The 13,697-nt window shown below is 43.7% G+C and overlaps 1 protein-coding gene across 1 annotated transcript; it reads right to left on the bottom strand.

Moving 5' to 3' along the window:
* Positions 1-231: 231 nt before the first annotated feature.
* Positions 232-12,640, bottom strand: LOC136652572 (vomeronasal type-2 receptor 26-like; the record flags this gene model as incomplete). The annotated part of the gene is made up of 4 exons (XM_066629507.1): positions 232-534; positions 1,378-1,943; positions 11,309-12,205; positions 12,571-12,640. Coding segments are annotated over 4 exons (1,836 nt in total), but the record flags the coding sequence as incomplete, so codon positions are not given.
* Positions 12,641-13,697: the final 1,057 nt, after the last annotated feature.

Raw genomic sequence — 13,697 nt, 5'->3', positions numbered from 1 at the left:
GTTGATCTGATGGCAGTCATGCATTTCGGATCGTATTCCCTATTTTTCAACCTGCTCCACTGTCTGGGTCTCTTTGGGCTTATACCAATTATATAGCTGGCATAGGCATGAGGAGACCCATAAGCTGTCAGCGGCCTATGCAGAGGCAAGTGAAAAATATGTTCCCTTACATTTCAAAGGTCTCTCAGTCATGCCTCCACCACTGTATGCAGTGCATGACTCCAGGTATGTTCAGTTGTTCAGGAATGCTTGGGTGGTGTGGGTAAAATCATGTTCCCAGGCAAATGAGGAGGTCACCTTGCTGAAGGATTTTAGCCCAACCTGCTTAAATCTGCTATTCCACACAATGGCATCATCGTGGATGGTAAACTCTTGACTTGGAGACATCTTTCCAACTTGAATCTTAAGGAAGGATTTATTGGGGAAAGTGACCCTGTTGATGACATCAAGTCCAGATGACAATTTCTCCTGGGCAAACCAGACTTCATGGCCAGCACCATTGTTAAAGTGGACATTTTTCAGAAAAGCGTGCATCTAGATTGGACAAAAATGGAAAATAAAAAACAGTTCATACATTCTTATTGTAACACTTGTATTGTATCAAATCCGGTAAAAAAAAAGGTACCTGTAAACCTGAGATGTACAAGTTAAAAGTTACAAGAACATTTTATTCATTCATTAAAAACATAATAGGCTTGGTAGATCTTCCTCTCAGCTCACCATCATATCCAACATTTCCATATCTATGGGCCCAATCCTATCCAACTTTCTGGCACTGATGCAGCTAAGCCAATGGGGCATGCACTACATCCTGCAGTTTGGGGGTAGTCACAGAGGCCTAGGGGCTACACTGCAGCTGCATTGGTGATAGAAAGCTGAATTGGTTGAGCCTTATTGAAGTATATAATTTGTTCCCCTACTCAAAGGTTTCCAGGGAGCTTTGTATTAACAATGCTAGTGGCTGGTTTGCACAATTAAATAAATATTTATATTCCACCTTTCTTTCATTTTGCAACTTAAAGCATTGCATCTGGGATACCCAGTTTGTCTGTCTTCAAAGTCCTGCAAGATCCAGATCTGCTTAGCTTCTGCAGTGTGTCCACCCCAAGTGCCCAGGGACATGATTTCACCTGCACCACCCATTGCATCCACAGCAATTTCATTTAGAAGAAATTTTCATTCTGCTCAGTAGCAAGTTTCTTCCTAGTAGCAGTATCATACATAACCATATCAATACAGTGAGGAATATACCTGCCACGGATCAATGTTCACCAGTTTGGATGTGTCTCTGTTCAGCATTGTTTTTGGTCTGGACATATATATGGCATTTAAAGCATGTGCTACAGCATAGAGACCATTGTAAATACGGTAGCTCACATCACTCATCTCCATCTCAAGTACAGTCTGAGGCAGGCTCTCCAGTTTCTCCTCTCCGGTACAGCGTTTACAAGTTTTAACTTCCCCATCATGGCAACACCTGAATGCATATTTGTAGAAAAAGCAGAGAAAACGTGTGAGTGACTTATCAGGCTTTAGAGTCTGAAGGAAGTCCTGGAATCCTGGCACGGGCCTTGTGGAGGTTGTTAAAGACAAAGTCCCATGGAATGTTTTTGCACAGCAGTCCTCAATATCGCTGGCGAAATCCCACTGAGGTGGTGTGATCCAAACCTTCCCTATAACAGCTCTTTGTTTAAATTCAGCAGTATGTAAAATGACTACCAATAGCAACAGAGTCTGAGTGTCCCCGTTAACAACAACGACATTGGTTGTCATGGACAAAAGTTTGGAGTGTATACTTAATATATTGTGCTTGACTGTATTTTTATTGGTGTCGAAATTAAGGTCCTTGGCAACGACAGTCCTTTCTAAGAAGGCAACACAAATGCTCTTCCGGGCCAGCAGCGGTGTCAGCCTCTGCAGGAAGCCTTCTCCACTATCATCATCTGAAACAATGAGACCAATCCATGTCCATTGGAAATGCAGCAGTAGCTGGACTATGCCGGTGTGCAGAGTACCTTCCCTTATTGCCATCCAGTATATAAAAGGAAAATTATTTCTTGTGACTGGTATTTCGTATGTTCCATAGGTAATCTAGCAGAGGGAAACATGGCTCATAACAGGTTTGAAAATTAACCACTGTTTTCCATACCAAAGTGTTTATTACAGTCCAGACTTTTGCTTATCGATGATACTTTAAGCATACTGAACAATGTGTCTTTGGACATTTCCACCTAGAATTTATAGCAAGTCTGCAACACTAAACATGCTTTCCTGGGAGTAAGCCCCATTGAGCATAGGGAGACTTGTAGACATGCATAGGGTTGTACTCTGAATTAGTTACATTTGCTTTCAACATGTCCACAAGCCATCACTTAATGTCCTGAAATGGGTAATGTATTTGATTCAGACCAAGCTATTGTTTTGACTGAGCTTCAAGTTTCCATTTTTTTAAAAGATTAAAATCACTTCTATGGTTTGTATCCCCAGAATATGAGACATGACTAAGCAGTATTGAAATCAGTGCGATAGGATTGGCTTGCTTAAGCTTAAGAACAGTGTATATAACTGGCTGCATTTATGACACATTTTCTGGGGATACAAGCCTGGGAGCTATACACTAAAAAGCATATTTAGGGAAGGAGGTCTGGCTCAGAGGTAGAGCTGCTGCCTTGTATGCCTGAAGATCTGGGGACACCAGTTCAAAACAACCAGAACTATCTGAGAGCTGTCGACATGCTGATAACGAGTGGACGATCAGTGGCAGGGAGGAGTTCCTATAAAGTTGGATGGGAGGCGAAGCGGCCAGAGGGAGGCCTGACTGGGAAGGAATTCAGCTGTAATGAGGCTTTCTTTTAATGAGGCTTTCTTTGTAATGAGGCTATCCTTCTATAAAAATTCTGACGGAGGTTTAGAAAACCTTACTATGCAAACTGCCTTGAATTAAAGTCTGAGGAGAAATCTGATGGCCAAGAAAGGCGGCATATAAATACCATTATTATTATTATTATTATTATTATTATTATTATTATTATTATTATTATTATTATTTTGAGCTGAAGGTCTCTCTGCCCACACCTGGGTTGCTGGTCAGTCATTTTATGTCCTCCTATACAACTGAGATCTCAAGAACCTCCTCAAATGGTCACTTCTTTTGAAAAAAACAATTTACTTATTGCATTGCATTGCCCCTTTGCAATTCTTTTCAAGCTAAAAAAAGGGCATTCACTGATAAAGTCCCAAATAATATACAAAGTGAAGAGCGGTTTTATGCCACCCATTCATGCATCTGAATGTACATACCTGTGGAAACTTGTAGCGACTAAGAATGTTGGCTATTTGGATGACATACTCTACCGTGAATCCCCCAATGACAGACAAGACATCACCTTTCTTACCACACTTGTAATTGGGCTCATTCCTTTGCTGTTTGAAAAGTAGATCCAGGATGGACTTATATGTGGCCATTCCTTCAAAAAAGTTGTCATAGATTTTAAAGCCCAAGGTCATGTTGGGCAAGAGGTTGGGATTCCTGTTGATCTCATGAATGGCAAAAATGAAGGCCAGGACATGCTGATAATGTTTGTACTGCATTCTGAAATTAGATTGACATTGAGGCAGAAATAAAGTCTATCATAAGAACATAAGAGCATACGAAGAGCCCTGCTGGATCAGGCCATAGACCCATCAAGTCCAGCTTCCTGTATCTCACAGTGGCCTACCAGATGCCTCAGGGAGCACACAAGACACACCCGCCTTGGGTGCCCTTTGGGGACAAAGGCGGATTACAAGTCCAATAAATAATAAATAATAATAATAAATAAGACAACAGGAGACCTGCATCTTGGTGCCCTCCCTTGTATCTCATGTGCATCACATGTACGTGTACAGTAATTCCATCTGCAATAGCATTTTCTTGAGGGTTTTACTACAGTGTTGTTCATCCTGGGCATGACTGACAGCTGTTGTCATTGTGAGCAGTGCATTCTGGCCAATCAGTGTCAAGAACAATGTCGTTTTTAGTGCTGAATCACACAGCACTCGATTTTAGGGGACAATGACTCCCCTGCTATTGGATATACACTTCTACAGTGAAAAGCTCATTCCAAGTACAATTAGAAAAGGAAACAAAACTAAATAGGTGTAAGAAAGAGGGGTGCAGGAATGGAGTTGTTCATCTGAGCAGAACAAAAATGTTTAGGTAAGGGAACATTTCTTCCTTTGTCCTGAAGTAAGTCTTAACTGCTACAATGCACCTACTGTGCCTATGATTTTGCTGGTGCAAGTCCAAGTGGACATATGTAGGTAGTCTGTGGCCAGGAAAGGGGTAGGATATAAACAGAGCTGCTTTCAATGCTCTCCGCTCCCTTCCTGGCCATGGCACAGCCCCATCCCCAAACTGTTCTTCCCAACAAGCTGCACCTGTTGAAATATCACCCCAATGCTGTTGTTTGATCCCTAGTCTTCATATTTCAAATAGCATGATGGGTACCAAACAAGAAATAACTTACGTGAAATTGACTCCCTCCATTGCTGGTAGTCTCTGAAAATTGATTGCAGTGTGTACAGGACATATAAGAGATAAGACCCCACCAATGACAGCATCACCTAGCCTAGTATCCCCATAGCTTTCTTCAAATTCACATTTACTGGGCACATCCTCCCAACAGACAAGTGAAGGGAGAAGCAGCAGCAAGAAGAGCAAAAACAACCACAGGGCTGCAAATGCATGTCTAACCCAGTTGCATCTGAATGTCTGCATCCTGAACTACAGTTCCAGCTACAATGATATATCTATGGCAGGCACCTCGCTAGAGCCTCACTCTGGAGCCACATGGAAGCAGCATATGTGCCCACAGAGATTCCTCCTAAAAGTATTTCTCCAAAGAAGAGATGCTTGGTGATCTCTGTTCCACCATGGGGCACTGATACAGTTCAGGATATATCCAACTCCTTTTGAAATATGGATGTATTTCTTACCAACTGCACAAGGAAGGAAATGACAGTATTCTGGATAATTACAGAGTACCTAAACATCTCCCTGATTGTCTTTGTGAAATGAAAAACATATATGTTTATGAAGATCAAACGGTATGCAATTTTACGGAGCGCAGTCTGTACTTAGATCATGGTGAGATGTGAGATGTGTGTTGCCTTTGCTGTGATTCGAGTTCAGATTTCACCCCACATTACAGATCAGCTACTCTATGGTAAATAAAACTGTTAAGGGAATGTTACACAGGTGGGCCAAATCATATTATACATGGTGTACACATAAAACATGGTGTTTTTTTCAATAGCAGTGGGGCAACATTTAACAAAGCAGAATAATGGTGGAGGGTGGGGTGGGGGCTTTAGGATTTTAGGACATATGGTTACACTTCCCATCATGCCCCTATGTGAAAATTTAAACAGAAAGAAGCACCAAATGGTTTGTCAAGGCAAACATCGTTCTGTTTCAAATCGTGCAGCAGTTCCCAAACTGTGAGTCTGAAACCCACCAGTGGGACATGACCCCATTTTTGTTCGGTTGCAAAACTAACAGGGCAGATTGTTCATCAAGGGTTAAACAAACTGCAAATTGGGGGGGGGTACTGCTGCCCAACCACCATTATAGCCACACACCTTAGTGTTTATAAATCAGACAGCAGCCTCTAGGGCCTGTAAAAAGTTTGCAACCACTGGAATATTGTATAGCAGTGAGATCAGGAGTAAGCCAGAGCAAAGTTCTAAAGAACTGTGGCCACATCCTCAAAGTTCTGCTCCAATTGCCAGGTCCTCCAACTGCTCTTTTACTTATTAAATAAATGAAAAAAGAAGGCAAAGCAGCCACCCCATGCTATGACTTTAGTGGTATATATTATTTACTCTGGCACTGACTCGGGTCTGAGGCCACTGACTCGGAAACGAGTCCCCACGCGGGCAGAATCAAGTGTCTCTGTCTGGGTGTGCTTGCTTACTTTTTTTGAGGCATGAAAGGCATTGTGGGGCCATCATTCAGACCAGGTAAGCAGTAGGGCATTTCCAGCCAGAGGCAAGGAAGACTGAATGTCTTGGTTTTGCATTGAGAAGGAGCTGGGGGGAGGCAGGTGAGCTCTCTTGGCCATCTCTAAAGGAACCAGTGATAATTGGAAGAAGGTTTTTTTTTCCCTGGATGAGTGAGGGAAGAAGGCGGCAGGGGTGGTGGTGGTAGTAATTCACAGCCATCCAGAAGTCATGGCATGGTTTCAGCAGGCTCAGTGAATGAGTGGTCACAATGAAACTACTTATGTGTAGAGCTGCAAAGGAGTGGGTCATACTGGTAAGCCTGCCCACTGATGCATGTGACCCTCCTCCCTCGTGCCACTTCTGTCTGCGCACTCAGTTTGCTCCACTCCTCCCACCTTGTTTACAGATATGATGGGGACATCAGGGGAGTATTAAATGAGAATTCCAACATAAACACACACCCTGGCAGCAGCTCCATTTTTGTCCACAGAGCTGGAGTTTAGCCTTCTGTGAGCATTCTGTGGATTTTTTTTTAATATTGATTATGGAAGACCGAAAAACGCTGGATGGAAGTTTGCAGAAGTACATTCAAAGACTAATGAGTGAATCCATGCAACTGGACTTTGGTGCCTTCTCAGGTTTTGTATTGGTGGATTCAGCTAAGACGTTGAGCTCCACAATCCTACAGTGTTTTAGGTAGCTGACTTTTCCAAATCTATAAACTAAGACTCTGTAAAACCCAGGCATGCATGACATTTACAGTACCACATTGTCGAATTTCTTAGGCTGCCATGACAGCAGTCAAAGCACTGATAGAAGCCTCTAGCAAGGTCCATGCTTGGTTATGACAAAGTTCACTCACTTCACTTCAAACTTGAACTCTTGGACAGATGTTTTTGGGTGTTGCCCTCTGCTTTATGACTGGGGCAGAGAGGAAGGGTCAATTACAAGGACGTTCTAGATGTGGGTTGCTGTGATTGCATAGTTTATTATTATTATTATTATTATTATTATTATTATTATTATTATTATTATTATAGTGATTGCATAATTATTGAATCTGTGGTCTATCTGTGTGTTTTAGTACATGTTAATCCTTTCTAACTCGAGGGGTAAGGCAGAATAAGGATAGGTCACTGTTATAATCATCTCCTTACATTGCAATTGCAACTGATGTGCATGAAATTTTCCAATTGCAACTGAGCCCATTTTTTTCCACATTGTTTTGCATGATTTTCAAGACCTACTTTCAACTCCTAGCAGTAGCAGATCTGCCTAAATGGGGCCAATGCCCCAGGTACAGCGCCCATGTATTTCCCTTTGGTGCTCAAGTAGGTGGGAATGAATGAGATCCACACACTGCAGAACGTCAGCATACTAAAAGTGACCAGCTTGGCATCATTGAGAACATCAGGTATGATTTACTCTGGCAAGGTACTTGAGTCCAGGCCACTGACTTGAAAATGAGTCCCCACGCATGCAGAATTGAGTCTGCCTTGAGTCTGCAGGGAAATTCCAGCCAGGAGACAGGGAAGGGTTAATGTTTTGGTTTTGCACTGAGATGCGGGGGAGGTGGGAGCAGGCTTTCTTGTCCATCTCTGAAGGAACTGGTAATCATTGGATGGTTTTTCCCCTAACAAGTATGGGAAGGGTAGTTGGCCCAAGTTGGCCAAGGGTAGTGGTGGTTGATAGTCATCCAGAAGAAATGGCATGGTTTCAGCAGACTCATTGAATGACTGGCCACAGTGGAACTACTGTGTCAAGCTGCAAAGGAGTGGGTCGTACTGGTAAACCTGCCAGCTGCTGCATGTGACCCTCCTGCCTCTCACCGCTTCTGTCCCCACTCTCACACAGTTTGTTCCACCCCCTCCCACCTTGTTTACAGATGGGATGGGGATACCAGGGGAGTATCAAATGAGAACTCCAACATACACACACACACCCTGCCAGCAGCTCCATTTTTGTCCACAGAGCTGCAGTTGCCTTTTTTACCTAAAAAGTCAGGACTTGAGTCTTTTAGAGTCCCCAGAATGCTCTAGGCAACTCGGAAAGTCCACTTGTTTGGGCTTGTTTTTGAGTCAAGTTAAAGGGGGTGGAGACTCATAACTTGACTCAAGTCAAGCTGCACTGGTTTTGTTCATCTCTGCATTTGTACACCTTTTTGGTTGCCTGCTGTGTCACAATAACACATCATTGGTTCTTGGAACTATCAGTGTTATTGGTGAGTTTTGAGTTCAGCAAATTCACTTTTTGTTACATAAGGCAGTTGTGTTTTCCTTTGGGGGGTTAAATGGCCCAATGTGTGATAGAATGCAGATAATTCAACATGGTTTGTTTCATTTATGTTCTGCATGCAATTACTATTCCCATATAGAACATTTAAATCCCATATAACTTGATGCTATTATTCATAAATACAGAGAGTCTAAAATGTTTCCAAAACGTCGGCCACTAGTGGTTCCAGTGGTATGGCAAGAACTAACGGACATTACATTGATCCCTTGTGGCTCTGCATCATCTAAGAGCTTACCTCCTTCACGAGACCATACAACTTCTGTTCCAGATGCAGCCCCGCCTCAGAGGTGATCCATCCAGGCAGAGATTCATCAGGAGCCTCCAGCTGGAGGTAGTTTGTCCTCCTCTCTAGGTCTATCATCTGTCAACATGGCTCAGATCTCTGAGACTATGGAACTGCCTTTGAATAATCTGGACTCACCATATACAGAGACCATTGTCAGTGGCCTTTGCCAATCAATGGTAGTGTTGGAGAAAGCAGCGGCAGAGACATGTAATTTTCTTCCACCAACTAAACAACAGACAGTATTTGCTAATCTAGAGGAAGCTACAGCACAACTACCACAGCTCTCATCAGAGGATATTCAATCTAGCCAATTGGTGCAGATACCTTCTACACCTGATTACACTCATCCTCTTCCAGAAACCAAAACAACCTCAGAAGGGGCAAAGCTGCTGAACAACCTAGATGCCAAGTCAAGACTGTCTGAGGACACTACCCCTGAAAAAGGGACACGGCATTCTCTTATAAGAAATCAGAGGGATTCAGATACTCAAATTCTCTCAGCGTCAACTTCATTAGATTGACTTCCACCTACCCGCTCCCAGAGCATTCCACAGGGCCAGCTGAAAATCCTTTCTTGGAATATCGCTGGTTGGTTTGCAAAGACTCGTGGAAAAGAGCTAGATACTGTTTTAAGAGACCGAGACATTATTTTACTGCAGGAAACTTGGGCAATTAGACCTATTGAGTTTGATGGGTTTCTTTCTATATGTTTACCCGCACGGAAGAATGCAGTAAAAGGCCGCCCAGTTGGAGGCCTTGCCATATTAGTGAAACCTGCTTTCAAACATGAATTGCTATTTATGGCTGACAGTTTTTGCAAAATACAAGCGATCAAGGTGAAGCTAATGCCCCAAAGCAGAATGATAATTAATATATATATATGCCTCCTTTAAAAGATAAATCTGCTACTGAAAAGCAATGTGCATATCTTAGTGGTATAATTAATGACCTGACTGGTAATAATAATAATAATAATAATAATAATAATAATAATAATAATAATAATAATAATAATAACTTTATTTTTATCCCGCCTTTCTCCCCAAAGGGACTCAAGGTGGCTTACAACATATAAAAACAGAATTTAAAAACAAATAAAAACATATTAACACATCATAAAAAACAGCAGTCAGAGTAAAAAATAGGTGAAAAGAGCATAGAGCAGCAGCAAGTCATAAAAGAAACAGGCCTGTAAAAATATTAAAAGATGTTAAAAAGATGTTAAAAGGCCGAGAACTCAGAAGGCCTGTTTAAACAGAAGGGTCTTCAGGCCTTGCCGAAAGGTCTCAAGAGAGGGAGCCATTCTTAAGTCAGGGGGAAGGGAGTTCCATAGCGTTTGTGCCACTACTGAGAAGGCCCTATTTCTTGCAGCCGCCCCACGTACCTCCCTAGGCGGCGGCACTTGTAAAAAGGCCTTCTCTGATGACCTAAGAGGACGAGCCGGATTGTACGGGAGCAGGCGATCTCTAAGATACCCTGGTCCAGAGCAGTATAGGGCTTTAAAGGTCAATACCAGCACCTTGAATTGGGCCCAGAAACGAATGGGCAGCCAATGCAGCCGATGGAGAAGCGGACTGACAGAGTCGAACCGCCTACCTCCAGTAACCACACGGGCCGCCGCATTCTGCACTAGTTGCAGTTTCCGAACCGTCTTCAAGGGCAGCCCCACATAGAGCGCGTTACAGTAATCTAATCTCGATGTCACAGAGGCATGGATCACTGTGGCCAGGTCTGCACAATCAAAGTACGGCCGCAGCTGGCGCACCAGCCGAAGCTGAGCGAAGGCCCCCCTAGCCACAGCCGCCACCTGGGAATCCAGGAGCAGCTGCGAGTCCAGGTGGAGCCCCAAGCTGCGGACCTGCTCCTTCAGAGAGAGTGCAACCCCATTCAGCGCAAGCCGATAGTCCAGCACCTGCATCAAGGATTTCCGAACCAGGAGAGCCTCTGTCTTATCCGGATTTAATTTCGGTAAATCCGGTAAATTTCCCTCTTATAAGATTCTAATTGCAGGAGATTTCAATTCCAGGGTGGGGCACAATTCTGACATCTTTCATCAACTTTGGGACTTACCTACTGACACGATATTGCCAGAGACCTGTCTATTCGAAAGGCAATCGAAAGATAGAACAATTAATGCTGCGGGGCTGCTTATGTGTAATGTATTGAACAAAGCAAGGCTGGCCTTTGCTGCAGCTTCACAGATGTAAAACAGCAAGCAGCGGAGGAAGCTCTTGGCCTGCAACTCACGCAAGAGGTCAAACAGTGGACCCTTTCACTGAGAGTAGTCACATCCGGCCAGCACAGGCTCCAACAAGTCTCTGGAGGGCCAGAGGCTCACTGGAGACTGAGGATGCTCTGTGGGCTGGTTTGGGGGTCCCCAAGGGCCACAAATGGCCTCCGGGCTGGGGTTTGGGCAAGGCTGTTTTAGAGGATGGAAACCCTTGGGTTCTTCTGGTAACCTGTGTTGCCTTAGCATCATGCCTTTAATATGAACTTGATATTTCCTTGTTTCAACATTTTGACTTCTGGGTTGTATCTTGCATTATTAACATTATCCGTGGATAGCTACCCAGGAGGTGCAATTATTGCTTCTGAAATGATTTCTCACCCCACATTGTGGATTCTAAAGAATCAGGACGATTAAAAATGTGAAATGCTGTGATCCTGTATTCATACTGTATGGAAACATATAGAGAGAAAAACATGCAAAACAACTATCATCTTAGAATCCAATTTAATTACTTCTCTTCTCTGTTAGCAGCTGCTTGGAGTTGAGATCTGGTTTTAGCACAATAACATAGCATTTAGGGAGAAAAATGCAAGTCAGGAGGCCAGTGTTGGAGGCCAAGATGGCAAAGACCTCCACGGCCACCACGTCTTTCCCTTTGGTGCTCAGGTAAGCAGGAATGAAGGAGATCCACACACTGCAGAAGACCAGCATGCTGAAGGTGATGAATTTGGCTTCATTGAAAGTATCTGGCAGTTTTCGGGCAAAGAAAGCGACTGTGAAGCTGGTGAGGGCCAGAAAACCAACGTAGCCCAGGACAGAATAGAGCATGATGATTGACCCTTCATTACACTCCACTATGATATGCTCAGTCTGGGAGTGCATGTCAACATCTGGAAAAGGAGGAGAGGTGGACAGCCATACAGTGCAAATCCCCACTTGAATGAGGGAACAGGAAAGGACAATGGAGTGGGCCACTTTTTTCCCCAGCCATTTCCTCATCCTGTTCCCTGGCTGGGTGGCCATGAAGGCCAGGACCACAGTGATGGTTTTTGCCAAAACAGAAGAAACAGCCACAGAGAAAATGATGCCAAAAGCCGATTGTCGGAGAAGGCAGGACACCTTGCTAGGTTTGCCGAGGAAGAGCAGGGAGGAAAGGTAGCAAAGCAGGATGGAGCTGAGAAGAATGCAGGTGAGGTTTTGATTGTTGGCTTTGACAATGGGAGTGTTCCAGTTCTTTAAAAAGATCAGTATCACCATAACTGTTATTGCTGTAAAGGAAAAAGCAATAGAAACCAAACTGATTCCTAAGGGTTCCTCGTAGTTTAGGAAGGCTGTCTGTTTGGGGATACATTGGTCTTGGTTCTTGTTTGGGTACTGATCTTCTGGGCATTTGATGCAATGAGCTGCATCTGAAAAGGACAAAGAGAATTTCAGTAGCTGTATGAATCCAGAGGAATGATGGAAGGTTGAAAGCAAACGTTGGACAAGAATTCCTCATTTTCCTGGAGAACAATGCTTAGTATCAGGGGAATGACAAAACGCAGCAAGTGACAGGCACCAGTGGAGTTAAGTGCACTGAACTGTGTAATGGACTGCTTCTGAAATCTTTCAAGGTTCCTCCCTTGTTATAGTTGCAACCAGTTTCCTTTTAAGAATCTGTGCATCATAATTTAAGTGTTTGGAGAAGGACAGACCATACCTAGGCATATGTGATGATGTTAGGGTGGACAAATATTTGCAAATATTTCCTGGAAAATCAGCAACTGTCAGTCACCTGTCTGGTTAGATATCATGTCATCTGGACACGAAGTACAATCATAGCAACAGATTGCTTCTCCCTCTCGAACCGTCTTGCTGTGTCCAACACGGCAGCTCTCAACACAGGTTGAACCAGGCTGATTCTAAGAAGAAAGAAGGGGAAGAAACGCTGAAGCAAACATTGGATGCCCACCACCACGACCATCCTTCTCTTCCAGTGCACTTCAGCTTATCAAGAACAGGAGATCAACTTGATCCTGACCAGCAACAGAGAACTCCCCTGTTGCCAGCGACCTGCTGTGGACTCCTGTGGTATTTGACTTCAGGGAGAGTCGGCAGAGAGATCTGTTTTTCCTACTGGGATTCAAAACAGTTCAGAGCACAGTCCAAAAGAAGTAGGAAATACACCAAGATTTGGTTTTAATTCCAAAGTGTCTTTCTGCTAGTAGAAAACTCAGCGTGATTTTATTCATCAGGGAATTGGCAATTGCACTGGCATTCCTGGCCCTTGTGCCATCCAGGGCAAGGATCACAGAATACTGCCCCCCCCTCACCGGTTGCCACCCCTTACCATCGCGTCCAGGCCACACGTGGTCTCCTCTGGTCCTCTGGAGGTCTTATAAGGCTTTAAACAAAAGGGCTTTTAGAAGCCTTCCAGAGGATTCAGAAGGCCTTCGGAGGCAGGAGGAGGCCATATGCAACTTCCCCGGCCCCCAGAAGGTCTCTGAAGGGCAGCTGAAAGTGGTGAAAGTGGTGTTTGAGAGGATGGAGGCATGGATGCTGGCAGGGGGGCAGAGGGGTGGAATCCTGGGACATGTGTCCCCCTTTACCCTCTGTGGTACGCAAGTGCACAATAGCAATTAGATTCTGAATGGGGTAGCATCTAAGAATAAAAAGAATGGGACATAAGAGAAAGCTGTCTTTTAATACTCAACACTAGGGACATCCTCCTTTTTTCTGTGTGTTTCAACTTGTTAAAAGGTGGGGCCCACCTTGGAGTGGGGCCCAACTCAAACCCCAGCTATCTATTTGATATTTTTCTCAATATAGGTATATTTATTTACCATCTTTTCCTCAATATAGATATTTGATTAATCAACTTGATAGGCTATGTGCCTTGCAAATATGTTTAAAATGATTTTA

Source organism: Tiliqua scincoides, chromosome 5, assembly GCF_035046505.1.
Source record: "Tiliqua scincoides isolate rTilSci1 chromosome 5, rTilSci1.hap2, whole genome shotgun sequence".
Classification (NCBI taxonomy): domain Eukaryota; kingdom Metazoa; phylum Chordata; class Lepidosauria; order Squamata; family Scincidae; genus Tiliqua; species Tiliqua scincoides.
This window is presented reverse-complemented; position numbering and strand designations above follow the sequence as displayed.